Source organism: Bos grunniens, chromosome 15 (assembly GCF_055505025.1).
Source record: "Bos grunniens cultivar Pamir isolate PY7600 chromosome 15, Bosgru_T2T1.0, whole genome shotgun sequence".
In the NCBI taxonomy this organism is placed as follows: Eukaryota; Metazoa; Chordata; class Mammalia; order Artiodactyla; family Bovidae; genus Bos; species Bos grunniens.
In genome coordinates, this window is record NC_141179.1 from 29,653,370 (window position 1) to 29,680,831 (window position 27,462).

The following is a 27,462-nucleotide window of genomic DNA, read 5'->3' on the forward strand; positions in this document are numbered from 1 at the left end:
ATTTAGTACTGGAATTGTGTATAAACTCCTTCTTGTAGGTAAATTGATACTAGGTTTATTTAAGGTTATCTGGCCTTAAGTGATATAAATGTAATGAGTAGTTTCTAAGTTTCATGTAGAATGCTGTCCACTGTTAACCAGACCATCTCAAAATGACTGGAGTTCAGAGGTGAAGCTGGATTGTTGCAGGGATTCTGCAAGTGGTGGCAAAGTGAATGGTGGCTTGATTACCGAATTGTAAAATTGGTGCCATCTGAGAAACTGGGAATTGGAAATATAAGAGAGTCCTACTTTTCCTGTGGGGTTTCCCTGGTGGCTCAGCGGTAAGAATCTGCCTGCCAATGCAGGAGACTTGGGTTCAGTCCCTGGGTCAGAAGATCTCCTGGAGAAGGAAATGGCAACCTGTTCCAGTGTTCTTGCCTGGGAAATCCATGGACAGAAGAGCGTGGCGGACTGTAGTCCACGGGTTTGCAAAAGAGTCAGAGATGACGTAGTGACTAAACAACAGTTTTCTCTGTAACTTTTAGTTGCTTATCATAAAGGTATAAATTAAGAAAGCAAGAGATTACAAAAGCAAAGAATACTTCTTATGATTGTCTATTCATTCTCCTTGAGAGATTCCAGTGTTAGAGTAATAAAATACCAGGGACTTTTTTGTTTTAGTGAGTTAATGCCACGTAAACTTTAGTGAGCTTCTCAGAATGTGACGATAAACTTCCAAATATGATGTAGAAGTCAGTTGGTTTTTTAAGATAATAAGAACACAAAATTTCCAAATTCATACACTGAACATTAATCTTCAAAAATGTTAGGTCATATTCTGTTGACTGATTTGGTAGCTTTGTTGTTTTGCCAAAGATAATGTTTACTTTTGTGTCCGAATTCACTTTGTTCCTTTAGAAAACTGACTCTTTGTAGAGATAACTCTATTTACCTTTAGAGGAAAGAAAGTTGTGAACTCCTCAGTGTTACTTTAGTTGTTGTTGGTCATTCAACAGCCCAGAAGGAAAGATGCAATCTGACTTTTATACCAAGATCAGAACAACAAGCTGGAAGAAAAAAAAAATGAAATATTCTAGTAGAAATTTATAATTGAACGAACATACACCTCAAAATGAAGTTAACTATTGGAAGTTGGCCTATGGAGGACCAGAACTTCTTGTAATAAAAAGAACCATCTCTGAAAACAGTGTTGGTGTTTGTTTGTTTAATTTTTCCAGGCGTTCAAGTGGATCTAGTCATTTTGTGGTACTTCCCTGTTAAACAAAGAAGAAACCCTGTCATTGTGTTGATTAATTTAATGTCTACAGTATATCAGTTAAGTGGGCTTTATTTCTTCTACTTCAGCAAGTAGACAAACCAGTTCAGACTTGGAACCTAGAAGACTGAAAGTCTTTAATTTTTGTTTGTTCTGTTTTGGGTTTGTTTTGTTTTTAAAGATCCTGCAAAGTAATTTGGAGCATTGCCAAGAATCTGTATAGCTTACTATCTGATGTAGTGGGTTCATTTTGTCTCTTGTCTTTTTTTTTTTTTTCAAAGATGCTGAGCTGCTTTATGTTTGCTTCTTTTCCAGAGCAGGATGGGTGGAGCTCACCTGTGCTGTTTTGAGCATCTCTGCTTCTTGCTCCTGTTGATAAGGAGTGAGGATAAGGAGACAGTTCTTTCTCTGATTACAAAGTGGGCAGCATTTGTGTTTTGTAGGTAACAGTGCTAGGTAGAATTGAATTAAACATTTGAAAACGCTTTCATTCCTGTGTAGGTGAAAACTTAACCAACTGTTGTTACTGAGGACAGTGTATTACTGTCTTTGCACTCTTTAATCCTAGGTGACTTTTGGGGGTTCAGTATCAGATAGAGAACATATTTAAAACAGTTGAAATCTCTTCCTTTGTGTTACACATTCAAACAGCCATAGTTCTCTTTGATGCACCAAGAGCCAGAGAGAATCTGGCCTTGGCCCTGCCACTGCCAGTTTGTTGACGAGAGATGATGATGTCAGTTCAATAACTGTATACATCTCTCAGCTGGTTGGATTTCAGAAACCATCTTGGCTTAAGAAGTTTATCTCCTGATATTTGTGTATTTGACTATGCTTGAATATTTTATATTCTTTTTCTTATAAATTCAGTCAAATTATTGTTACACTCACATTTGGAAATAATTTACAAGTGTCACTATATAGTTTTCTTTTACAAATGATGAACAGCTTGTAAAGAGGCTTATCTTCCCCCCAGTGGCATTCATAAACATAGCACTCCACAAAGTAAGAGATAGCAACTTAGCTATCTTAGCTATTTTTCTAAGAATGTCTTATGTACCCGGCAGATAACCAAGTGTTGGGGCATTAGCCCTGAATAAGTCTCTTCCTTCATGAAACTTACATTTAATTCCTCTTTACCAAGCTTGGCTTAAAATATAGCATGAATATAAGTACTAAAATTATAATACCTTGCAAGATACTTTGGATATTGGTCATTTGAAGGTTGAAGCTCTTGAAGCTAATATTAACAGAATTGTTCTTGGGAGCAATTCAAGTAGTAGTCTTTATTTACTGATTCTTGAGTGTCAGTTGTACCCCGTGTGTTTATAGCTTCCTTTCCCCTCCTGTTAAAAGGGACTGAAGCACACGGACTTCCCAGGTGGTGCAGTGGTAAAGAATCTGATGCCAATGCAGGAGACTCGAGGGGTGTGGGTTCAGTCCCTGGGCGGGGAAGATCCCTTGAAGTTAGGAAATGCAACCCACTCCAGTATTCTTGCCTGGAAAATTTTATGGACAGAGGACCCTGGTGGGCTACAGTCCATGGGGTTGCAAAGAGTCAGACACAACTGAGTGAGCGTGCACACACACAGTCACTAGCACATCTTTCATTGCCTTCTACAGCTGAAGAAGTGTCACTCTCCACTTGTACCCTGGATTTCATCCCCTCTCATCTACTCAGAGTAGGGTCATTCCTGCAGTTATCCCTTCCTCTCCCTCCTCCATCGGCAGTTTCAGCCTCATCAACATATAAAACTGTTTAACTGACTTAAATAGTTCTTTTAAAAAACCGTGGACCCCCACGTCCTTTCCCAGCCACTCCCCGCTTTTCCGTTCCCTTTCACAATAAAATTCCTTGAAAGTGCGATGTGTATTTGCAGGTGCCACTTTCTCACCTCTCAGCCACTCCTCATCCCGTGCTGTTTGGCTTTTATTTATCCTCATGACTCTGAAATTGCTCCTATCAAAATCCTCAAGGGCGTCTCTCTTGCCAGATTGAATAGCTAATTTCTCAGTCCTCCTCCTATTCAACTTTGGGCACCTTTTGAACCAGCTGACCACTCCTGTCTTGAAACACTCCTTTCTTGGGTTCTGTCACACCACACTCATCAATTTTTTTTCATCAGTTACTAATTTTCAGTATTCTCTATGGCTTCCTTCCATTGCTTAACTCACCTGAATGTTGGAGTCACCTAGGAGTCTGCCTTTGGCCACCTTCTTCATCTGTGCGCTTTCCTAGATGACCTCATCCAGGCCTTATCTGTATGCAGAGGACTCCTAAATCTTTGTCTCTAACCGTTGACTACTTCTTGGAGTCCCAGACCTATATTTCTAGCTGCCTGTTTGACACTCCATCTGCATAATAAGAATAAGCGTGATTAGCATTTACTGAGTGTTTGTGGTACGCCGGGCAGTATTCTGAGTTCTTCACAGGTATTATCTCACCTAATCCTGCCCATCCACTGCGGTAGCCACTATTATTCCCCGACAAGGAAATGGGTATCCATTGAAGTGCTTGGATATCTAGTAGGTATCTTACACTTCCCATGTCCAGAAAGTCTTGATTTTCTCCTTTCTCCTTGTTTCAGAATGACTCTGCTATTTACCCAATTGCTTGGGTCTAACATATAGGAGTTATCCTTGATTTCTCCCTATATTCATATTCCAAATAACCCATCAGGAAAATCTGTATTACCTTCAGAATACCTTAAATGCAACTTCCTCTCATTCATTCTTCCAGCACAAGAAGTCTTAGCCATTACAATCTTTTGGCTGGACTATTCCCTTATCTCCTTGCTTGTGTTTTTACCTCACTAAGTTTGTTCTTCACATGGTAACTGTGGATTCCAAATGTAAATCCATTAGTTCTTACTATTCCCTCCTTTACACCTGTGGGTGTCTCTTCCCCATCTTCTCTCCCCCAACTGCTTGAGTAAATCCAGGTTCCTTCTCCTGTCCTGCAAAGCTGTGCGTGGTCTGGCCTCTGGTCGGGTCTGCTTCTCCAGCACCACCTCTTCTCATCTCTCTCCCTCTGCTCCACTGCCACACTGGCCTTGTGGTCTGTCATCCGTGTCACGCTCGTTGTTGTCTGTGGGCCTTTGCACTTACTATCTAGCGAGAAAACTGTGTCATCTAGATCTTTATACGGCTGTCTTTTTCTCATCATTTAGGTCTAAACCAGGGTTCAGCCAGTTTTTTCTGCAAAGGGCTGAATGGTCTCTGTTGCCAGACTGCGCTCTGCTGTTGTAGTCTAAAGAACAGCCATAGACGATACAGAAACTGTGACACAAGGGCCTGTGTGCCAATAAAACTTTTATTTGTGCACCATGAAATTTGGATTTCATATAATTTTCATGTGCATGATTCTTCGGATTTTTTAACCATATCAGTCAGTTCAGTTAAGTTGCTCAGTCGTGTCCAGCTCTTTGTGACACATGGACTACATGCAGCACGCCAGGCCTCCCTGTTCATCACCAACTCCCGGAGTTTACTCAAACTCATGTCCATTGAGTTGGTGATGCCATCCAGCCATCTCATCCTCTGTCGTCCCCTTCTCCTCCTGCCTTCAATCTTTCCCAGCATCAGGGTATTTTCAAATGAGTCACTTCTTTGCATCAGGTGGCCAAAGTATTGGTTTCAGCTTCAGCATCAGTCTTTCCAATGAATATTCAGGACTGATTTCCTTAGGGTGGACTGGTTGGATCTCCTTGCAGTCCAAGGGACTCTCAAGAGTCTTCTCAAACACCACAGTTCAAAAGCATCAATTCTTCAGTGCTCAGCTATCTTTATAGTCCAACTCTCACATCCATATATGACTACTGGAAAAACCATAGCTTTGACTAGATGGGCCTTTGTTGGCAAAGTAATGTCTCTGCTTTTTAATAAGCTGCCTAGGTTGGTCATAACTTTTCTTCCAAGTAGCAAGCGTCTTTTAATTTCATGGCTGCAGTCACCATCTGCAGTGATTCTGGAGCCCAAGAAAATAAAGTCTGACACTGTTTCCACTGTTTCCCATCTATTTGCCATGAAGTGATGGGACCAGATGCCATGATCTTAGTTTTCTTAATGTCAAGTTTTAAGCCAACTTTTTCACTCTCCTCTTTTGCTTTCATCAAGAGGCTCTTTAGTTCATCGCTTTCTGCCATAAGGGTGGTGTCATCTATATATCTGAGGTTATTGATATTTCTCCCGGCAATCTTGATTCCAGCTTGTGCTTCTTCCAGCCCAGCGTTTCTCATGATGTACTCTGCATATAAGTTAAATAAGCATGGTAACAATATACAGCCTTGATGTACTCCTTTCCTGATTTGGAGTCAGTCTGTTGTTCCATGTCCAGTTCTAGCTGTTGCTTCTTGACCCAAGTATAGATTTCTCAGAAGGCAGGTCAGGTGGTCTGGTATTCCCATCTCTTGAAGAATTTCCCACAGTTTGTTGTGATGCACACAGTCAAAGGCTTTGGCATAATTAATAAAGCAGAAGTAGATGTTTTTTGGGACTCTCTTGCTTTTTCGATGATTCAGCGGATGTTGGCAATTTGATCTCTGGTTCCTGTCTTTTTTCAATCCAGCTTGAACATCTGGAAGTTCACAGTTCACATTACTGTTGAAGCCTTGCTTGGAGAATTTTGAGTGTTACTTTGCTAGCATGTGAGATGAGTGCAATTGTGCGGTAGTTTGAGCATTCTTTGGCATTGCCTTTCTTTGGGATTGGAATGAAAACTGAACTTTCAGTCCAGTCCTATGGCCACTGCTGAGTTTTCCAAATTTGCTGGCATATAGAGTGCAGCACTTTGACAGCATCATCTTTTAGGACTTGAAATGGCTCAACTGGAATTCCATCACGTCTACTAGCTTTGTTCATAGTGATGCTTCCTAAGGCCCACTTGACTTCCCATTCCAGGATGTCTGGCTCTAGGTGAGTGATCACACCATCGTGATTATCTGGGTCGTGAAGATCTTTTTTGTACAGTTCTTCTGTGTATTCTTGCCACCTCTTCTTAGTATCTTCTGCTTCTGTTAGGTCCATACCATTTCTGTCCTTTATTGTGCCCATCTTTGCATGAAATGTTCCCTTGGTATCTCTAATTTTCTTGAATAGATCTTTAGTCTTTCCCATTCTATCGTTTTCCTCTATTTCTTTGCATTGATCACTGAGGAAGGCTTTCTTTTTTTTTAAACTATATAAAAAATGTTTAAAAAGCATTCTTAGTTCATGGACTGAACAAACCAGGGGGCAGGCTAGATTTGGACTGTGGCCAACAGTTTGCCAGTTTTTGGAAAACTGTCACTTTAGAAAAACATTTCCTGACCATCCGAGTGAAAATAACTTCCACAGGTAACCCCTCATCAATCTTGAGTGCCCTCCTTTTCTTGTTATATATTTATTTTCTCATGGGTCAGAAATTTTGTCAGTTCTTCACCTGTGTATCTTTAGCATCTCAAACAGTGTTTATTGACAATATAATACTTGCTGGAATGACTGAATACCAATCACATTTGAATATTAACTGTAGACTGCCAGCTATCTGGTCTCCCTTTATTCAGTCTCTTTCCTACTCTAATTTCATATGTATAAATTTAAATAGCCTGTCAAGAAGAGACAAATTTCAGAGTTATACTTTTTCTACATTTGAGACTCAAAAGTAGCTCCTACTCTTTAGTGGCTGAATTTTGACCATACCATTCTAGAATTAACAAGGTTCTGATAGTTAATTTATCTTTGATCTTGGCCCTGCTGTGGCTACCCCTTTCTAACCAAATCAGTTTTTATAAGTCTTTGCATCTTATTTCCTATTTCTCTCCACTACCCCATCCCATTTATTCTAAGTCAGCCTTGTTCCATGATTTATTTCCTTCAGAGCAGCATGCTAAAAAACTTTTGTGGATTGAGAGCCTCTTTGAGAATCTGAAGAAATTTGTGTCTCTCCGTCTGCCAGATGCCCATGTAAACAAGTTTTGCCTGTGATTTCAGAGAAATCTCTAAGCTTTCTCTTGCTTGTCAACTTGTCCACTGCTCATTGCACGCTTAGGCTCTTTACTGATGGGAGAGAACTCCCCTCCACTGCACTTTGTCTTCATTTCCTCTCAGAGTCCACCCCGCCTTCGCATCCCTTTTCCATCTATTGCTGATTTGCTGTTGAGAAATTTCAGCCTCTCCCTGACTGCTGTGTCCTCCTTAAGCAAATGAACACAACAGCTCAAAAAGTCATCCCCGCAGGCGCGTCCCTGCGTTGTGTCCATTCTCTCCTTTCCTGTGTAATTGAGTTTTTTTCAAAAGAGTGGTCTATACTCATTTCTGCTGTAGTCACTTTCCAGTCACACCTCCACCCGCTGCACTTGGGCTCCTCCTACCTCTAACACTGCCCTGGACCTCAGAAAGGTCGTAGGTGACCTCCCAATTTTGATAACCTCTGTACACGTTTCAGTCCTTCCCCAGCTCTGCCATCCTTGATGTGTGTTCTTCTCTTGACTGTTACTTACTTAGATACAAGATTGTTCTCCTTGGCTATTCCATCTCTTTCTCTTCCCTAAGATTCCCTTTCCCCTGTAGGTGAAGAGTGGGTATTCCCTGGGAACTCGCCATGGGTCCCCCTTTTCTCTCTGTATTCTCTCCCTAGGTGACTGCATTTATATGTACAGTTTCAACATTGATAAATTCACTGAATCAGATGCATTTCCTCCAGATGGTTCTATCTAACAACTTGGACAGACATTTCACATTCAGTTGTCTAAAGTGATTTCCCTTCCTCCTCATAGAAACTTCTTTCTTTAGTCCCAGTCTTACAAATATCACCATAAACTTGCACGTCTTTGCAGATAACCCTTCATATTAAAGCCATGTTCGTTTTGCCTCCTAGCCGTCTATGTAATCTGTGCTTCTCCTCAATCCCCAGTGCCACTGCAGTCATTTTATAACTGTTCTTACTGCCTCTGGCTTTAAAGGTAATCTCTGCTTCCCCACTGCTGTCATAGTGATCTTTTGAAAATATAAATCTAATCATGCTTCTCTGCTGCCCGAAAATGTTACTGATGAGCTGGAGCCGTCAGGATGAGGCCTGTACTTCCTTGAAGAGAGACTTCAAACTCATAAAGGCATTTAAGACCTTTCATGATTTCCCTCGGCCTTTTTGCCCTTCAACATCTTATGCCTCTTTCCCACATCGGCGAGGGCCTCAGCTCTGCTGAACTGTGTGTAATTTCACTCCATGCCATGCTCTTTTGTACCTCTGTCCTTTGTATGTGTTACTCTCTCTGCCTGCAGTATCTCCCTTCAACCCTAATTTATTATCCTTCAGAAGTTGGAGTAAGCTTTTCATCCTTTCTGCAGTGGTTTTCCTGGCTCTTCTCCTTGACTGAGTGAGTCACCTTTCTGCTGTGCTTTCATATTCATTCCTCTGGCATGTGTATTCCTCTGGCATGGCAGGAAACACACTGCATTCCATTAAGTTTTAAAAATCTTTCATTTATTTTTAACATTTAAAAAATTAGAGTATAGTTGCTGTATAGTACTAAGTTACAGGTGTACAATATAATGATTCATAATTTTTAAGGGTTATACTACTCCATTCCTAGTTATTATACAATATTGGCTACTTATTCCATTGATTGAAAGATCTGTTTGTCACAGACTAGCAGATCCTTGAAGGCAGAAACTGTCTTTTATCTCTATATTCATCCCTTAACCCAGAAACGGGCTTATATATATATTTTAATGAATGAATGGGTGAGTGAATTGGTTTAATCTCTCCTACTAGCCTAGAATCCCATGGATAGAGGAGCCTGGTAGACTACAGTCCATGGGGTCGCAGGAGTCAGACATGACTTAGCAACTAAACTACCACCACCAGCCTGAGGTCAATCTCCCTGTGTATTCTTTTTTTTTTCCCCCCAAGGTTTACTTGTTTCTTTATTTTATTTTTGGCTGCATTGGGTCTTGTTGCCACGAACAGGTTTTCTCCAGTTGTGGCGAGCTGGGGCTCCTCTTCCTTGGTGCGCACAGGCTTCTCATTTCTGTGGTTTCTCTTGTTGCAGAGCATGGGCTCTACAGCTCAGGGACTCAATAGTTGTGGTATGCAGGGTTAGTTGCCCCTCGGATGTGGGATCTTCCTGGACGAGGGATTGAACCTGGGCCCTCGGCAGTGAAAGTGCCAAGTCCTAACCACTGGACCACCAGGGAATTGTAGCCGGTGACACACAGAGAAATGTGGCAGAAGAAGTGATAACTAACGGGGATAAATTCCCGAAGGAGAAGTGTTACTCTTTAACTAGAGCTACTGAGATGCACTGTATGCCTCCTTGATGTATCTTCATCTTCTTTAGTTCTTAGTAATTTTCTTAGTTCTGTGGCCTCCTCATATGATGGAACCACATATGATGATATCAAAAATTATAAGCCTTCAAAACAAGGAATTTCAAACAGTTAGGTGTCAGGGTGCTTTTGATACAGTCTGTGGTTATGGATGTTATTTGTGAGTTGATCCATCAGTAAAACCTTTGTAGTTGAAGAAATTTGGTATTTTTAAACCCAAAAGAGTAAACATTTTGGAGACAGAAGGGTGCTAAGTTACCTGCCACCTAGTTCAGTGCTCTGGAGTGCTGAGGAATCTCACAAGAAAAGAAAGGAGCAATGAACAGGCACCCAAAACCTTATTAACTGAAGGCCAGATGTGCCCAAGCTTGTTTATTAGAGTAGTATTCAAAATAATCTCAACATAAAATTGGGAGATGGGAAAACTCCAGGTGAGTGATTTCTGCTCTAGGGTAAATCAGGAGGAATTTAGGGAAGGAGATAAAATCTAGGCATTTTAGTTGGGAGTAGGGAGGAAAAACACATCAGCCTCTATCAGTTGCAAGTTAGATCAGATATCACTGGTATTCCTAGGAACTGTGTCACATCTAATCACCGCAGATGATTTAGGTCTCGATTACTTAAACTCTCTCCGATTTCTAATGCTGGAGTGGTGCCTAGAACAACACTGAGGCATGGAGATAGACATTGCCATCCTTCGGAAGAATTTTGAAATGTGTTGAATGTTTCTCCATGAACCTAATACTAATACAAGAGGAAGAATGAACTATTCTAAGATTTAAGCCAGTTTTTTAATTCCAGAGTATGAATTACTAGTAATTTATCCTTCACCAACATTTGAAAGGATTTTGAAAGGAAGACTGAGATTGGGCACCTGCCTATCTCCCTTAGATACTTCTTGGGAGCAGAGTCATCATGTCTTACTCCTCTTTGCATCAGGAATAGATAGTGTATAAATGGTTTTTGAATGAATGGACAAGTAAAAGAAATAGTGCTTTGTTTGCAAAATTGTCCTAGTAGTACATAATTCCTTGAAATATAGAACTTCATGTATTTTTCTAAAATGTCTTCATCATTACATTTTATATGTAAACATTATTGTCTGTAATACTTATTTTGGGTTTACTTAGGTTCTCCTGTGGAAAATATTCTTTATCGCTTCATCACAAATATAAGAGCCATTAAAGGATTAAAATCCTGCCATTAACATAAAATAAAAATCCTCAAATGTTAGGATATTTATGGGTAATGTAGAATTTGCTGTTAAAGATATGTTTGGAAGTTCTCAAATAACCCCTAGAGATAAGGGTGGGGGTAATAAATTCTACACGCTTATTATTTTAGAATTAACTTTCACTTAGGAAATGACATTAGCTTCATTGCATTCCTAATCTCTGGAAGCTAAATATGATTTAAGGGCTTAGCTTGGCAAGGGTATTTTTCTATCTTTGGTGGTAAGGAAAGGATAACAATTTTGATGATCTATTCTCCAAGGACATCATTATCCAGAAGGAATAGGTTTGTTGCCTCTTGCCTATACTTTGTCTTGGAATGCTGTGCTCATCAGAGAAAGCCAGAGTGAAAAGTGTAGCTGGCTGTTTGGGCCCAGTTTCCAGAAATACTTGGTCCCGTGTAGCCTGGTGTCTCCCGTTTCCTCTTTTCAGGGCTCTCCAGGCTTATGATGCCGGAGTGCCCAGTGAAAGAAAGTGAAAGTGTTAGTCACTCATTGTGTACAGCTCTTTGGCCGCCAACCCCTCCCCCCCACCCCCCCCACCATGGACTGTCACCCTACAGGCTTCTCTGACCGTGGAATTCTCCAGGCAAAAATACTGAAGTCAGTTGCCTTTCCCTTCTCTAGGGGATCTTCCCGACCCAGGGATTGAACCCTGGTCTCTCCCGCGTTGCAGGCAGATTCTTTATCATCTGAGCCACCATGGATTTAATTGCAGCTCCTCTTAGTTATCTTTTTGTAGACATTTAGACTTAGTCTTTTGATTTCTAGGCAAGTCTGATTCCCTGGAAAGCCAGCACTGTTACCTTGTTTACTGCATCTTCCAGGAACTGAAGAGTTTAAAGTGGGTTATGGGAGAGACTGGAGAGGCAGAAAGAACTTCACTTGTAGCACCTTTTTGCAGGATTTTTTCTCCCAATGCTTTCTCAGCTTGGGGGACTTGTATATGGAATTGGAATTTCACAGTTAGTGGACCAGAGCTCTTTAACATAACAATGATGGCTTTTGTTTTTGACTAAACTGTCTGGATTGTTTAAACAATGGGTGCTTATGTTTTTAAGTGTGCTTCAAGAAGTCAACCTGTCAATATATTTCAAGTGAAAAGAAAGTTCTTGGATAGAAGGAAAGTCAGTCTTTTCTTATTCCAACTACAAGGCCACAGAGAAAGAGTTAATGCTTTCTGTCATTTGGGGAAGTACTTGGAAACTTTAAACATTGGCAGTTAGTTTAATGACTGCTTGACAGCTCTGTAGTACTCTGTTTTGGAGTAGATTGAATTAGGGTTGTACAGTTACATATTGTGAAAGTTTAAAATATAGAACATAGCTATGTGAATCTCATGTTTCTTTTAAAGATTAATCATCTTTCGTTATTTCTGCTTTGGTTACTTTGCCTGTTGGTTAGTGTGTGTATAGTTGGTAGAACTCTCTTGTTGCAACACTCTCAGAGCATAGAATTTATGCATTTAGCAGTGTAGTCCCCTGGTAAGTGTTAGGAAATCCCCGGATGTCTTTGTGAAATGCATAGACTACCAGGTTGTTCCATAAGGATAATGCCGGAAAAGAATGAATTAAATCAGAAACTTTAAGGATTTGAAAATGGGCTTCATGTTACTTTAATAGTAGCTGAAAAAATTTATCGAATTTTGTAGTATAGATAATTTATTGGATTCCTCCAAATATTTTCTAGTTTTAGATTGTGGCCATTATGGTACAAAGTTCTTTGTAACTAACTGTATGGTCTTGGGTAAGTCATCTGGCCTTCTGGAGCTTCAGTTTCTAAAATCACATCAGTAATAATAACTATAATGTGGATGCCACATTATAGTTTTCTGAGTGATTTTACATAAATTACATAATTTCCATAAATTATTTCATTTATTCCTTGTAACACTGCAATAAATAAAGACATTGAGACCTCAGACTAACCCTTCCCTCTCTTCAGTGGTGCCATGCATCCACAAACAAGAGTCGAACTGGTCCCCTCTCAAAGTGGGGGGGCTTTAACTGTTCGAATTTAATTTGGGGATTATCAGTATCAGTTGGAGGTACCAGAAAATCTGTCTTTAATTCCTTAATTTGTTCTTTTATGTGGATTTTGTTTCTAGCATCTGAAATTATCTCTCTCGTCTCTTTCTAGAAAGAACTCTTAGTCTCTGAATTGGTGAATGTCTATTAATCAAGTTGTTTAAATGGACCGTGTTTCTTGAGAATTTGTTCAAAATTGGTTAAATCCTTAGTATTTTTTTTAAGTAGGTTAAAAGTTGGAGGGAAAGAAAAGTTTTTGCCTTTTGCCTTCTCTAAGTACAACTGAAATTAAAGTGCTTTCTTTCTTCAGCTATCCTTGGATGCATTTCACCCTTTATGTGGTCAGTTCACCATCCTTTCACAAATGCTGCTGCCCACCATTAAGTCTCTTATCACAGGGCATTTAAAAATAATGCCATAAAATGCATGTTGAGAATCTTTGGATCTCAAATGTATAGAAATCACATCTAAATGTCAATTCCTGAGTTAAGGAACTGACGATTTTGGCAATTTCAGTCTCTTAGTATTTAGTAGACAAGAGATTATGGTACTGTAGGTTGTTCCTTATGTGTCTGTAAGCTTTACTTGTTGAAAATATTTTTTATTGGGGCTGTGTATTTCTGCCATTGTACTGATTTGCTTACTTGAGTTACAGTCATCCTTTAATTGTTTTGGGCTGTATCTATAGGTTGAAATTTAGGACTGTCCCCTGTGTACTGTGCACTAAAGGTGACTTATCAATGTTCAGTTATTACACAGCTCCTGTATGTCTGTATTGAAGCCATATGGCTGGGTTTATTTATTTCAGTATTAAGTTATTTTATAATAAAATATCTATAGGAATGATGATGTTTGATATATAGAGGCTAAATTTTCCAAATTCATGTGTGTCTCCTCTGGGCATTCCTTTGGGATATGTTCAGATTTATGGGTTGTTGTTTTTTTTTTTTTTCCCTGATTTTAAAATAATTTTCCTTTGTTGTAGGATGAGCAGTTCTTAGGTTTTGGCTCAGATGAAGAAGTCAGAGTACGAAGTCCCACAAGGTCTCCTTCAGGTATGACCCTTTAAACACATGACACCTTGAAGTTTTGTTTGTTAAGAGACTGTGACTTCCCCTTGCCTTCTCTGCATGTAAAAGGTGGTCTTAGATTTCTTTTGGAGAAATTGCTCCCTTTCCCTCACACTAAGTAGGAAGTGGCTTTATGAACTAGCACTCTTTATGGGGCTCCTCTCTGTTAGGTCACTTGTGGTTTATCTTTAATTATGCTTCTCTATGGGAACCACCTGTGGCATGGGGCTAGGTTTCTCTCGAATACTTATAAAACTTGGTAAGCAAAAATGAAGGCTACCTACTAATGATAGCATCCTCAGATTTATGCATTTTGAATTGTACAGATAATTTGACCGTTGTTTTAAACAGATGAAATTTGGTCTACTTTTGTCAAAGAACTAAAAACAAAATATTGGCACTCTATGAAACTGTTTTACCTGATCCTTGAAAAACTATGTTAAAGAAAATAAAAATGACATGGGTGTTTCCATTTATTAACAATATTTGCCATTGTTCTCACCAAGAAAATATCTAGAATGAGTTGAAATTCTAGACTTAACAGCAGTTTCCTGCGAGATGATCCTCAGTGGAAATAACATCTAATGGCTTGCAGAATTCTGTTCTGTATAAGAGAGGGAGATAGATCTTATGATGAAAAAAAATTCCCCATTTGTGCTGCCATTCTGACTTCTTGTATGGTTGTCTTTGAGTTTATGTGGGTAGACAGGCTAGTTAAATATGATGTTAGCTGTGCTTTTGGTTCTTGTCATTGACGTTTGTGATTGTTATCATTTGCATTTCATTCAAGAGTCATCATGTACTATATAGTAATCTAACTCAAACAGTACGTTAACAATTTTTCCTTTCCCAAGTGGTGATAGTATTGCTATTCTAGCTGGAAGGACTTAACCATTAGTATTCCTGTACCTGTGCCATTTAGAGAGTAGCAGTTTTCTCTTTTAAGATGTGATAAAATCTTTTTTTTTTAAGGTGTGATAAAATCTTAAAACTTCATATCAGAAGGTGATTTTAGAGATTGTCTAGTCTAACCCTTCACTTACAGATAACAAAATGAGGCCAGGAAAAGACACGCTGAGCAGTTACTTCTGACTTATGAGTTCTTTGAGTATATTGAGGATTAAGGAAGTTAGCAGCAGAGTTGGACTTTTCTCTGTTGTGCATTTTCCTACTTGTCCACCAAAAGTTTCTTGTAAAAGATGGATTGAAGAGGTTTTCAGAATTAATAAAGGCCTGTGAGTGGCCACATTCAGATTTACCAAGATTATAAGGAATCTTGTGATGTACATCTGGGTAGAGTTTAATTTGTTGATTCACAACCCTTGATGGTTTCCTCTTGTTTTTTTTTCCCTTGGCTGTCAGTGTATCTTGAATAGTCTTTTTTTTTTTTTTTTTTTAATTTAAAAAACCCATCTATATACATTATTATTTTAAAGAAATGAAGCATAGTTTTTCTGCTGTCCCCCAGTCCATTTTGTTGTAATTTGTTGTAATTAGTATATACTGAGAACAGATATGTGAATCCTTAATCTGTTAAGAGAAGTCTCAAGTTAATTGGTGAGGAAAGCATTTATATTTAGAAAGCTCAACAATCAGACCTTTGTCGATTTCTGTTCTGTTAGGAAGCCGGTTCCATAGTCTAAAATGTTCATCATAATGGCATAAATCTCTTCTGGTGCCTGTTAGGGGAAGTTTTAACCTCAGAAGAATGTTGAGTCATATAAAACATTGAAAAGTCATGAGAGAAGAGATGTGACAGACGAGGCAACTCTTATTTATACATTTAGAAAGTACAGACAATACAAAGAATTTTAGGGAGTTCCCTGGTGGCCTAGTGGTTAGGATTCTGGGCTTTCATTGCTGTGACCAGAGTTCGGTTCCTGGTCAGGAAACTGAGACCCCTCAGCAACACCCCCTCCCACCCAAAAGAAAAGAATTTTAGAAAACTTTGGTTTTCTGAAGACTCTTAATACGTAGCAAATTGAGTTGATTAAAAGTTGGCAGATTCCTTTTATTTAGAATAGAAGAAATCTGATTTAAATAGTCAGTTTGCTCTTGACATCAATTATAGTTAAATCTTTTTTGTAATTTAAGACTGGTTCAAGAACCTGTAGGTAGGGGAGTAGATTAACGGATATCTCATGCCATTTCACTGATTAGTTCACCTGCCACTGAGTTCAATGATCTTTTTCTGATGTCTCATGAATGAATATTTTTCTTTTCAGTGAAACTTTCTTAACTTAATTTGGCAAAGCAGATTGAAAATATAGCTGAGCAGCCTGTAGAAATTGGTGTGGTGTATTATTGTAGCCTATGGAAGTTGGTATATTATTGATTGGAGAGCACCTTGTTCATATTTATTAAAGCCAAAATTCTGAGTTGAAAAAAATGGGATGACTTTACTATAAATGTGTTCTCAAATGTTACTCTTGATGACTAGAATATGGAAAAGGTCATACAGTTTTTTTAAAACAGTTTTTTTTTTTTTAAATTCAGAAAAAAAGCCTTGTTCACCTAAAGATGTGGGAAAATTAGTTTTGTATATTAACTGCTCAGTTGAAAACCTCTTTGATTATCTTAGTTTTTCTATCAAAAAAGGAGTTAAGGGTTCTTTTAGGTAGAATGTTATTTACTTGATTTATTTAAGGCTGGTTTTTGGTGAAAAGAAACTAAGCACAATAAAGATGTTTTATTGACTGATTAAACCCAGATAGAGTTCAGTACAGAATGACTTTTGCTAAATTATCTTCAGTTTAGTTAAGACCTAAACTGCAAAGCTAAATATATGCTCTTCATTGTTTAATTTCTATACACAGTTAAAACTAGTCCTCGAAAACCTCGCGGGAGACCTAGAAGTGGCTCTGACCGAAATTCAGCTCTCCTCTCAGACCCATCTGTGTTCTCCCCTCTAAATAAATCAGAGACCAAATCTGGAGATAAGATCAAGAAGAGAGATTCTAAAAGTATAGAAAAGAAGAGAGGAAGACCTCCCACCTTCCCTGGAGTAAAACTCAAAATAACACACGGAAAGGACATTTCCGAGTTACCAAAGGGAAACAAAGAAGATAGCCTGAAGAAAATGAAGCGCACGCCTTCCGCTACATTTCAGCAAGCCACAAAGATTAAAAAATTAAGAGCAGGTAAACTCTCTCCTCTCAAGTCCAAGTTTAAGACAGGGAAGCTTCAAATAGGAAGGAAGGGGGTACAGATTGTACGCCGGCGAGGACGGCCTCCATCAACAGAAAGGATAAAGACCCCTTCAGGTCTCCTCATTAACTCTGAACTGGAAAAGCCCCAGAAGGTCCGGAAAGACAAGGAAGGAACACCTCCACTCACAAAAGAAGATAAGACAGTAGTCAGACAAAGCCCTCGAAGGATTAAGCCGGTTAGGATTATTCCTTCTTCTAAAAGGACAGATGCAACAATTGCTAAGCAGCTCTTGCAGAGGGCGAAAAAGGGGGCTCAAAAGAAGATCGAGAAAGAAGCAGCTCAGCTGCAAGGAAGAAAGGTGAAGACACAGGTCAAAAACATCCGACAGTTCATTATGCCTGTTGTCAGTGCCATCTCCTCGCGGATCATCAAAACCCCTCGGCGGTTCATAGAGGATGAAGATTATGACCCTCCAATTAAAATTGCCCGACTGGAGTCTACACCGAACAGTAGATTCAGTGCCACATCCTGTGGATCTTCTGAAAAATCAAGTGCAGCATCTCAGCACTCCTCTCAAATGTCTTCAGACTCCTCCCGATCCAGTAGCCCCAGTGTCGATACCTCCACGGATTCTCAGGCCTCTGAGGAGATTCAGGTCCTTCCTGAAGAGCGGAGCGATACCCCCGAAGTCCATACGCCACTGCCTATTTCCCAGTCCCCAGAAGATGACAGCAGTGACCGGAGAAGCAGAAGGTATTCGGTGTCGGAGAGAAGTTTCGGATCCAGAACCACAAAAAAATTATCCACTCTGCAAAGTGCCCCCCAGCAGCAGACCTCTTCCTCGCCCCCTCCACCCCTGCTGACACCACCGCCCCCACTGCAGCCAGCCTCCAGTATCTCTGACCACACACCTTGGCTCATGCCTCCAACCATCCCCTTAGCATCACCATTTTTGCCTACTTCCGCCGCTCCCATGCAAGGGAAGCGAAAATCTATTTTGCGGGAACCGACGTTTAGGTGGACTTCTCTAAAGCACTCTAGGTCAGAGCCACAGTACTTTTCCTCAGCAAAGTATGCCAAAGAAGGTCTTATTCGCAAACCAATCTTTGATAATTTCCGCCCCCCTCCACTCACTCCTGAGGATGTCGGCTTCGCGTCCGGGTTTTCTACGTCTGGTCCTGCTGCTTCAGCCCGATTGTTTTCACCTCTCCATTCTGGAACAAGGTTCGATATGCACAAAAGGAGCCCGCTTCTGAGAGCGCCGAGGTTTACTCCGAGTGAGGCTCACTCTAGGATATTTGAGTCTGTAACCTTGCCTAGTAATCGAACTTCTGCTGGCACATCTTCTTCAGGAGTATCTAACAGGAAAAGGAAAAGAAAGGTGTTTAGCCCTATTCGATCCGAACCAAGATCTCCTTCTCACTCTATGAGGACAAGAAGTGGAAGGCTTAGCACTTCTGAGCTGTCACCTCTCACCCCACCGTCTTCTGTCTCCTCCTCGTTAAGCATTTCTGTTGGTCCTCTTGCCACTAGTGCCTTAAACCCAACTTTTACTTTTCCTTCTCATTCCCTGACTCAGTCTGGGGAATCTGCAGAGAAAAACCAGAGACCAAGGAAGCAGACTAGTGCTCCAGCAGAGCCATTTTCATCCAGTAGTCCCACTCCTCTCTTCCCTTGGTTCACCCCAGGCTCCCAGACTGAACGAGGGAGAAATAAAGACAAGGCCCCCGAGGAGCTGTCCAAAGAGCGAGATGCTGACAAGAGCGTGGAGAAGGACAAGAGTAGAGAGAGAGACCGGGAGAGAGAAAAGGAGAATAAGCGGGAGTCCAAGAAAGAGAAAAGGAAAAAGGGATCAGAAATTCAGAGTAGCTCGGCTTTGTATCCTATGGGTAGAGTTTCCAAAGAGAAGGCTGTTGGTGAAGATGTGGCCACTTCATCTTCTGCCAAAAAAGCAACCGGGCGGAAGAAGTCTTCATCACTCGATTCTGGGACTGATATTGCTTCTGTGACTCTTGGGGATACGACAGCTGTCAAAACCAAAATACTTATAAAGAAAGGGAGAGGAAATCTGGAAAAAAGCAACTTGGACCTCGGCCCAACTACCCCATCCCTGGAGAAGGAGAAAACCCTCTGCCTTTCCACTCCTTCATCTAGCACTGTTAAACATTCCACTTCCTCCATAGGCTCCATGTTGGCTCAGGCAGACAAGCTTCCAATGACTGACAAGAGGGTTGCCAGCCTCCTAAAAAAGGCCAAAGCCCAGCTCTGCAAGATTGAGAAGAGTAAGAGTCTTAAACAAACTGACCAGCCCAAAGCACAGGTACTCTTTTCCATCTTGCCTGTTAAAGTCAACAGTTTCTCGAGCCGCTTCTAGGAGCAGGTTTGAGGCTGTTTCAGTTAACATCCAATTATGGGAATCAGGAAAAGACGGTGGCATTTGCAGTGGTCCTTTAAGAACAGATAGGATTTTGATAGGTAGAAAATGATAGAGGAAAATTTAAAGAGGAAGAACAGTGTAGATAGAGACAGAAAAGTATAAAATATATGGGAAGAGCAGGGAATAGCTGGACTGCTTCATGAAGGCAAGTGATGAACTAAGACCCAGAGGTGCATGGGGCCATATTACATCGAATGCCAAGGTGTTTGTACTTAATGGGTTTGGTGTGATGGAATCTCACTTAATTTTGAAGGTACATTTTTGCAGTCTAATTGTTTTACTGTTGTTTGCTATAGAAAACAGGGAGGGGGGGAATCTTTTCCCCTGAGTAGTGAGTGACTAGAACAGTAGGTAACAGGTGTTTGGAGAATTCATATGAGAAACACTTAGCCTCAAGTTGTGGTACAGAAAAGCTGTACAATTCAGTTAGTTAAGATGATGACAAACAGATCTTTGTAAAGAGCAGCACTTTTTTATTTTTTTACAAAATGAGCTAGACACTGGCCTTTTATGAGAAAACCTGCCAATCTTTAGATTGTTTTTTAAAATGGTCATGTAGTAGTTGCATGCTTATATTGACACATCAAGGTTAAAATGACCACAAACTTAGGCTCTAATATAATTCAGTGTAGTGGCACACTTACATTTAGTAATTCTACCATTTGGGAGGTCTAGCAGGAATATGATGAGACTTCTGACACCATTTTGGATGTTTTTGGTTAACCTCCTAGTGATAGGAGCTGCAGCTCCCTAAAATGTGAGACATTTCTGTTTGGAGCTGTGGCCTTTTATGCCTCCATTTGTAAGTTATTTCCCCCTACTTCTCTGCTGATCAGAGAAACAGTCTGTTGTTTGATACGCTCTATTTAAACGAGACTGAACTCCTTGATAATACAGACTGGCAGCTTGAATTTTTTTGAGGGGAATTTTAAAGTAGTATAATTGGGAATAGAAGCTTAGTTGATTTCTGTTTTTTTATTAGAATCCTTTTCTGCCAATTTTAGAAGTAGGTGATTTCTATGTATTGATATGGCATATCAGCTGGGGATAACTAGAGTTGTATGTGTTGACTCTAGACTATAATAAGTTAATCAACTATACCTTGGCTTCATTCAATTTTGTTTTCAACACAGATGGTTGTTATTGTTTGTTCTGGGCTTGCCTCCCTCTCAGGGTCAAGAAAGTGACTCCTCGGAGACCTCTGTGCGAGGACCCCGGATTAAACATGTCTGCAGAAGAGCTGCTGTTGCCCTTGGCCGAAAACGAGCTGTGTTTCCTGATGACATGCCCACCCTGAGTGCCTTACCATGGGAAGAACGAGAAAAGATTTTGTCTTCCATGGGAAATGATGGTAGGTTGGGGATGACCTTGGGTTTGTGTGCTGATCATCCTGCGGGTACGTAGTGGGTTCTGCACAGCATTGTATATTAGGCTGGGCCCCCCAGGAACCAGATGTCAATGGGAGGATTGACCAGGTAAAGATCTTATTAGAGGAAATGCCTGAAATACGGGGAGGGAGTTGGGAAAGCTTGGGGGAGCTGTCAGCCTACTCTGTAGGTCTGACCCTAGTAAAGGAGAGTGGAAAGGAAGGCCTGGCAGAATCTTCCTGGAGGCCGTGCAGTTGGAGACAGCTCAGCAAGGCTGTCAGGGAGAACACGGACTGTCAGGAAGTCTCATGTCCCCTCGGAGCAGGGCCTACCTTAGTGTCACTGCCATACTCATCACAGACTGAGAGCAGCCCTTGTGGTGAGTGTGGCCTCTGTACCCCTGGATTTCAGAGTGCCGCAGCTGGGGCCCGTGGTCAGTTATGCTCTCTGTGGTTGGAGGTCCTAAGACATATTCTCATGGTTTTATATCGTACCTAAACTCTGGGTGACTGCTGAAATGAAATTTAGAGGTTAGAGTCTTCAGAAGCTTTCAGTTCATATTCTTGACTTTTGGTCACACTGTATTTTGTTTTCAGTGTTTGGATTTCTGCTGTTGTCAAGCTGCAAGTTGTAGGCATTTAGAAACTTTTAAGTAATTACTTAAAACAGGCTCTGAGTTCTGCATATGACTATTATAGTGAATTTCATTTCTGGTGTTCCAGTTAAAAGAAGGTTTGAATGTGTATACTGACATCAGTAGGTTGTGAGAATCTCCCCTCTGCTCACGGGAAGGAACCAGATACTCCCTCAGAGCTGATGACGCATTCCTTTAACAGACAAGTCATCGATCGCTGGCTCAGAAGATGCTGAACCTCTTGCTCCACCCATCAAACCAATTAAGCCTGTCACCAGAAACAAGGCGCCTCAGGAACCTCCGGTGAAGAAGGGACGGCGATCCAGGCGGTGCGGGCAGTGTCCCGGCTGCCAGGTGCCTGAGGACTGTGGTGTTTGCACTAACTGCTTGGATAAGCCCAAGTTTGGTGGCCGCAACATAAAGAAGCAGTGCTGCAAGTGAGTGCACGTCCCCCCGGGGGGCTGGCCTTGGCTGCTGTCCTGGCCTGTCGCAGAGAAAACGCGTCCCAACACCCGGTGTGCTTGTGCTGAGTCTCTTCGAGTTGCACAATGAATTGCACAGTTGGACTTTGTGCTGTGCTAGGTTTGGGTCGCGCTTAAATAAGAAAACCTTGGGGGCAGTGCTGGGAACCCTCTATATTTGTTCAGGTCAATCAGGTAGCCCTTAGCCACATGGCTGGTTAGCACCTAAAACGTGTTTGGTGTGACTGAGGAACGACACTTAAAATTTTCATTTAATTTTAAACTTAGCCACATGCACCTAGAGCTACCATTTATCCGAGCAGTTCTGATGGGTTACTACTTAAATGCTGACAAATTTAGGCATAGTATTTGTTAGGTCAGCTGAAATTACCTTTTTGGCATTCAGGAAATATTGGTGACATCAGTCTCTCTGCTGTCTAACTCTCAGAATGTTTTCATGCCTGTGGAAGCCTCTCCCACCCTGCACACAGCTTGCAGAAACTTCGTTCCCTGACCAGGAACTGAACCCGGGCCATGGCAGTGAGAGTGGAAGTCCTAACCACTGGAATTTTCTGGAAGTTTTGATTACTCTACCTTTTCCCTCTTTTTTTAGTCAGTTGTAAAAGCACTTTATACTCTCTGGGATAATTTGTTTAAAATGGATCCAGAGGGTTGCATAAACAGAAATTTTGGTGTCTGAATATCTCATCAGGTGCCTGGCACCAGGAATAGATATTATCCATAAATATTTGCTGAATGAATGAATAACATAACATAACATAACATAAATAACATAACATAAATGATTTATATAAAATATACTTGGGAAAAATGCTGCATTATTTACTTAAGGTGAGACAGTTTCTAGGACAAACTAGGTAGTTCTGGGCTTTGGTGTAGTCTGGCCCTGAGCAAGAATCTTGTCTTGGTCCCCTTAGTGGAAAGAAGTGAGACAGTTCACAGATCAACAAAAAAGGTGCATGATAGCAAGATAAACTTGCATTAAAATAGGCATTGCAGTGGATTCAGTTTAATTTTAGATTTCAAATTGAGTTTCATTAAGTTGAGGACTGAATTATATATATCCAAGCCCTAAGACAGACCCTGTAGCATTATAGTGGTAGACAAAGGATTTGTTGGGTAGTTTCAGTCCATTTTACATTCAGATTACTATGAATATTAATCTCATAAGAAAGCAGAACTAATTTGACTACAAGAAATAATGACTGATCGTTTTATGTGGTGCTAGTCAGTACTGGGAAGCAAGATATTTGAGTCCCATTTCAAAAATAAATTGATAATTTCTCCTTTAAATTTTCGAGGTGGGTTAAATTGCTGATCAAAGGATTCAGAGACTTGGATTTAATCTAAATAATGAGCAGTCCTTTTTTCAACTCCCAGAATGACCCTGGATAAAGTTTAACTGATTCTTGCCCTCAACTGAACACTTGTTTCAGTTGCTTCTCCTAAATGAAGTTTGCTTATGGTATTCCTTGTTATTCTAGGATGCGAAAATGTCAGAATCTACAATGGATGCCTTCCAAAGCCTACCTTCAGAAGCAAGCAAAAGGTAGTGTTATAAAAAGATTGTTTCCAAAATGCTTCCTGCTTTAATGTCATGTAGTTGTGTATACCTAGTGTAAAGAGAACACGAGATTCTTTTCAAGAACTGCTCTTTCCCAGGGTGGTTGTTGAAGCTGGGTGATAGGTACATGAATGTTCATTTTACTATTCCTTGGAATATGTTTGAAAATTTCCTTAATAAAAATTTTTAAAAAATCATATAAAATTACATTATGTTTCATTTCCTTAAAGTACTAAAAGTATACCGATTTGACTTGCCAACTTGGCATTAACTTTCTTGAGCCTTTCAGGGTCAATGTTAGCTGTAGGAAACTCAGACTAAGATTTTTACATTCCTATACTTATATTTTATTTATTTTTATCATCATTATTTATTTAAATAATGCTGGGCCTTCTTTGTGGCACTTGAGCTAGAGAATTCTAGCGCCCGTATCATGAGGACTTCTCTGGTCGCAGCGTGTGGGCTTAGTTGTGGCATGTGGAATCTTAGGGATCAAAACCAAGCCTCCTGCATTGGTAGTGCAGTCTTATCCACTGGACTGCCAGGGAAGTCCTTTTACTTATATTTGCAATAAATTTTCTCGTGTAAAAAATCTTGCTTTCTGCACCCCCCTCCAGCTGTGAAAAAGAAAGAGAAGAAATCTAAGACCAGTGAAAAGAAGGAGAGCAAAGAGAGCAGCGCTGTGAAGAACTCGGTGGACTCCAGTCAGAAATCTACCCCATCGGCAAGAGAGGATCCTGCCCCTAAGAAAAGCAACAGTGACCCTCCTCCCCGCAAATCCGTGGAGGACAAGAGTGAGGAAGGGAACACCGCCACCCCAGGACCTGAGGCCAAGCACGTGGCCACACCCGCTTCCAGGAAGTCCAGCAAGCAGGTCTCCCAGCCGGCACCAGCCATCCCCCCACAACCCCCCAGCACAGCACCACCGAGAAAAGAAGTTCCCAAGACCACTCCCAGTGAGCCCAAGAAAAAGCCACCTCCACCTCCAGAGTCAGGTGAGTGAGGACGGCAGATGGAGCAACCAACACAGGACACTGGAGTCTTAAACAGCATCTGGAAACCTGAAGTGTCTGTTTTTAAGTCTTCGGTACAGGAAAATTAGCTCTCTTCTAACTGTTAAATGATAATAAAAAATAGAAGCGAAAACCAGTTAAGTTGGGGATACTGTGTTAATTTCCCATTTAAAGCCTAGAGTTTAAATAGTTTTTTGTTTTTTCTAATGCCCCCTTCCTCACAGGGCCATCAGTCCTAGAGTCATCATTGCTATTTAACATTAACTGTTGAGTGGCATCTGACTGCAATTTATTTTGAATCCTTTAGGTCCAGAGCAAAGCAAGCAGAAAAAAGTGGCTCCTCGCCCAAGTATTCCTGTAAAACAAAAGCCAAAAGAAAAGGTGAGGAGAGATTTGTTTTCTCTGCTATTTCTCAAGCATGGGTTCTGTTCTGGAAGGTGGCCCAGTCCTGAACAATTACAGGATTGAGTGATACTGCATTTTTGCTTCTATGTAGATGGCAGTGGAGTTTCTTAAAATTAGCATACTTCAGGTTTAAGCTTTAGCTCTCTTTTCTCCCCCTGGTTGTTTTCCCTTTCTTCGTAACCCCACATGCTTATGTGTACATTACAGGCTGCTTAGTACAATTTTTTCCCCCCTCAACCTCCTTTAGCAGTATTTGTCTATAACAATCACCATTCTCTGTGTCCACTATTTTTATTTTATTATGTGAAGACGGGTCTTTAAGAATCTTCTGATTCTTTCTGTGCCCCCATAATGGTGTGCATGCACATCTAGGCCAACGCTTTGGAGCACATGGGCAGCGCTGAAAAGAGAGGCAAATGCCAAGCTCTTATTAAGTCGTGCTCCAGAGTCATTGTCTGTTTCTAACTGTGATGATGAAGCGTGGTTCTGCTGCAAATTTGAAATCACTGATGATCACAGAGCTGGGAAAATTGTCTTGAATCTCATAGGCGGGTTACACAGATGTGGAGCGATCAGCTCCAGATTTGATGTGTGCAACTCCAAAGATCTAGAACAGTGGCAGAATAACCTGCTCCCTTCTCATCAGCGTGGCTTCATTGTACTGACAGCCTCAGCAGGCATCATGGACCACAAGGAAGCAAGACGAAGATGCATGAGAGTGAAAATCCTGGCATGTTTTTTCCAGGGATATAATACATACGTGCCAGTAAAATGCCTCAGTGGGGGTGGGGGGGAAACTGAAGATTGCTTCTCTGTCTCTATAGGATACTTAAATGGGAAGCATGTTTTCCAGAACTAGTAGTACGGTTTGTTGTTTGCGTTGTTATCTGTTGTGAGAGTGAAGGCAAGCCGGATGTGGATTTGTTCTTTATCTATCTTCTGTCCCTGCAGGAGAAACCACCTCCGGTCAATAAGCAGGAAAATGCAGGCACTTTGAACATCCTCAGCACTCTCTCCAATGGCAATAGCTCCAAGCAGAAAGTTCCAGCAGATGGAGTCCACAGGATCAGAGTGGACTTTAAGGTAAAAGTGTTCCGTGACCACAGAGTATATCGAGTACTATGGACTTTATGCACTTATTTTAATTTTTTGTCCTTTTGGCTGTCTTTATTGCTGCATGCAGGCATTCTCTAGTTGGCGGAGAGTGGGCTACTCTCTAGTTGTGGTACACGGGCCTCTCACTGTGGTGGCTTCTCTTGTGGAGCACAGGCTCTAGGCGCACAGGCCTCAGTGTTTGTGGCACAGGGGCTCATTAGTTGTGACTTATGGGCCCTGGAGTATCTAGGCTTCAATATCTGTGGGGCATGGGCTTCATGGCTCTGTGGCATGTGGAATTTTCCCGGACCAAAGATTGAACCCATGTCCCCTTCATTGGCAGGCACATGCTTAACTACCCTGCCACCAGGGCAAGTCCAAGTGTTGTGGACTTTAAATCAGGAAAATGATGTTACCTGGAGAAGGAAATGGCAACCCACTCCAGTATTATTGCCTGGGAAATCCCATGGACAGAGGAGCCTGGTGGGCTACAATACATGGGGTCACAAAGAGTCGGATACAACTGAGTGACTAACACACACACACACACAATTGCCATACAATGGTGTGTTAGTTTCTGCTGTGCAACAGTGTGAATCAGCTGTGTGTATTCATATATCCCTTCCCTCTTGAGCCTCCCTCCCACTCCTCTAGGTCCTTGCCGGGGGCAGTGTGGGTGGGTGAAGACCTGCCATTAATAGATGGGTTCAAGTGTGTAAGAGCTCTGGTCACTTGTTACCAGGTCAGTCTGTGAACTGACTAGAGGGCAGAGGCATGGAGACAGCCCTGCCCATCTTGAGCTCTAAAGTGCATTTTGATGAGAACCGTGTCTGAGGAAGTGATTGTTTCACATAGAAATTATCAAACCATGATGATCACTTGAATAAGCCAAACTCTAAGGGAAATCTAGTCCCAGTACATTTTTGCATTGTGGTTAACAGGTGATCCTTTTAAGAGATTGTGTTTGAGATTTAAAAGTTTCAAAGCAGCAGTTTTGAACTCATTGAAATGAAGTATTCTTGACGTTTTGGTGTCTCTCTCTTTTTCTGCTTTTCGTCCTTATTTTCCATGTAGTGTTGTGTCATATGGCTCTTGTAAATGATCTTTCTCTCTCTCCACAGGAGGATTGTGAAGCAGAAAATGTGTGGGAGATGGGAGGCTTAGGAATCTTGACCTCTGTCCCTATAACACCCAGGGTAGTTTGCTTTCTCTGTGCCAGTAGTGGCCACGTAGAGGTAAGATCTCCTGCTTCTTGGTACGCCAGACAGTATGAGAGATTATTTTGCTGTGATGAAACAAATCATTATATTCTGTTTCGTTGGTTTATAGCAGGCACTATACCCTGTTTAAACCAGCAATTTAAATGTTTTTGTTTTTTAGAAATTTCAGAAAGGAGTCTGCTTTTTTTTTTTTTCCCAGAAA

General features: G+C 41.0%; 1 protein-coding gene across 10 annotated transcripts in view; it reads left to right on the forward strand.

Annotated features, from left to right (window-relative positions):
* Positions 1–27,462, forward strand: part of KMT2A (lysine methyltransferase 2A) — a 78,058-nt gene that overhangs the window by 11,803 nt on the left and 38,793 nt on the right. For 7 of the 10 annotated variants that reach the window (XM_086339517.1, XM_086339518.1, XM_086339511.1 and 4 more), the window contains 9 exons: positions 13,809–13,878; positions 16,710–19,363; positions 20,654–20,831; positions 21,684–21,918; positions 23,448–23,512; positions 24,145–24,522; positions 24,848–24,921; positions 25,897–26,028; positions 27,162–27,275. In XM_086339517.1, coding sequence (XP_086195643.1) covers positions 13,809–13,878; positions 16,710–19,363; positions 20,654–20,831; positions 21,684–21,918; positions 23,448–23,512; positions 24,145–24,522; positions 24,848–24,921; positions 25,897–26,028; positions 27,162–27,275 — 3,900 coding nt within the window. The remainder of the gene's footprint in view (positions 1–13,808; positions 13,879–16,709; positions 19,364–20,653; positions 20,832–21,683; positions 21,919–23,447; positions 23,513–24,144; positions 24,523–24,847; positions 24,922–25,896; positions 26,029–27,161; positions 27,276–27,462) is intronic. The other 3 variants (XM_086339519.1, XM_086339520.1, XM_086339521.1) reach the window with 1 other exon arrangement.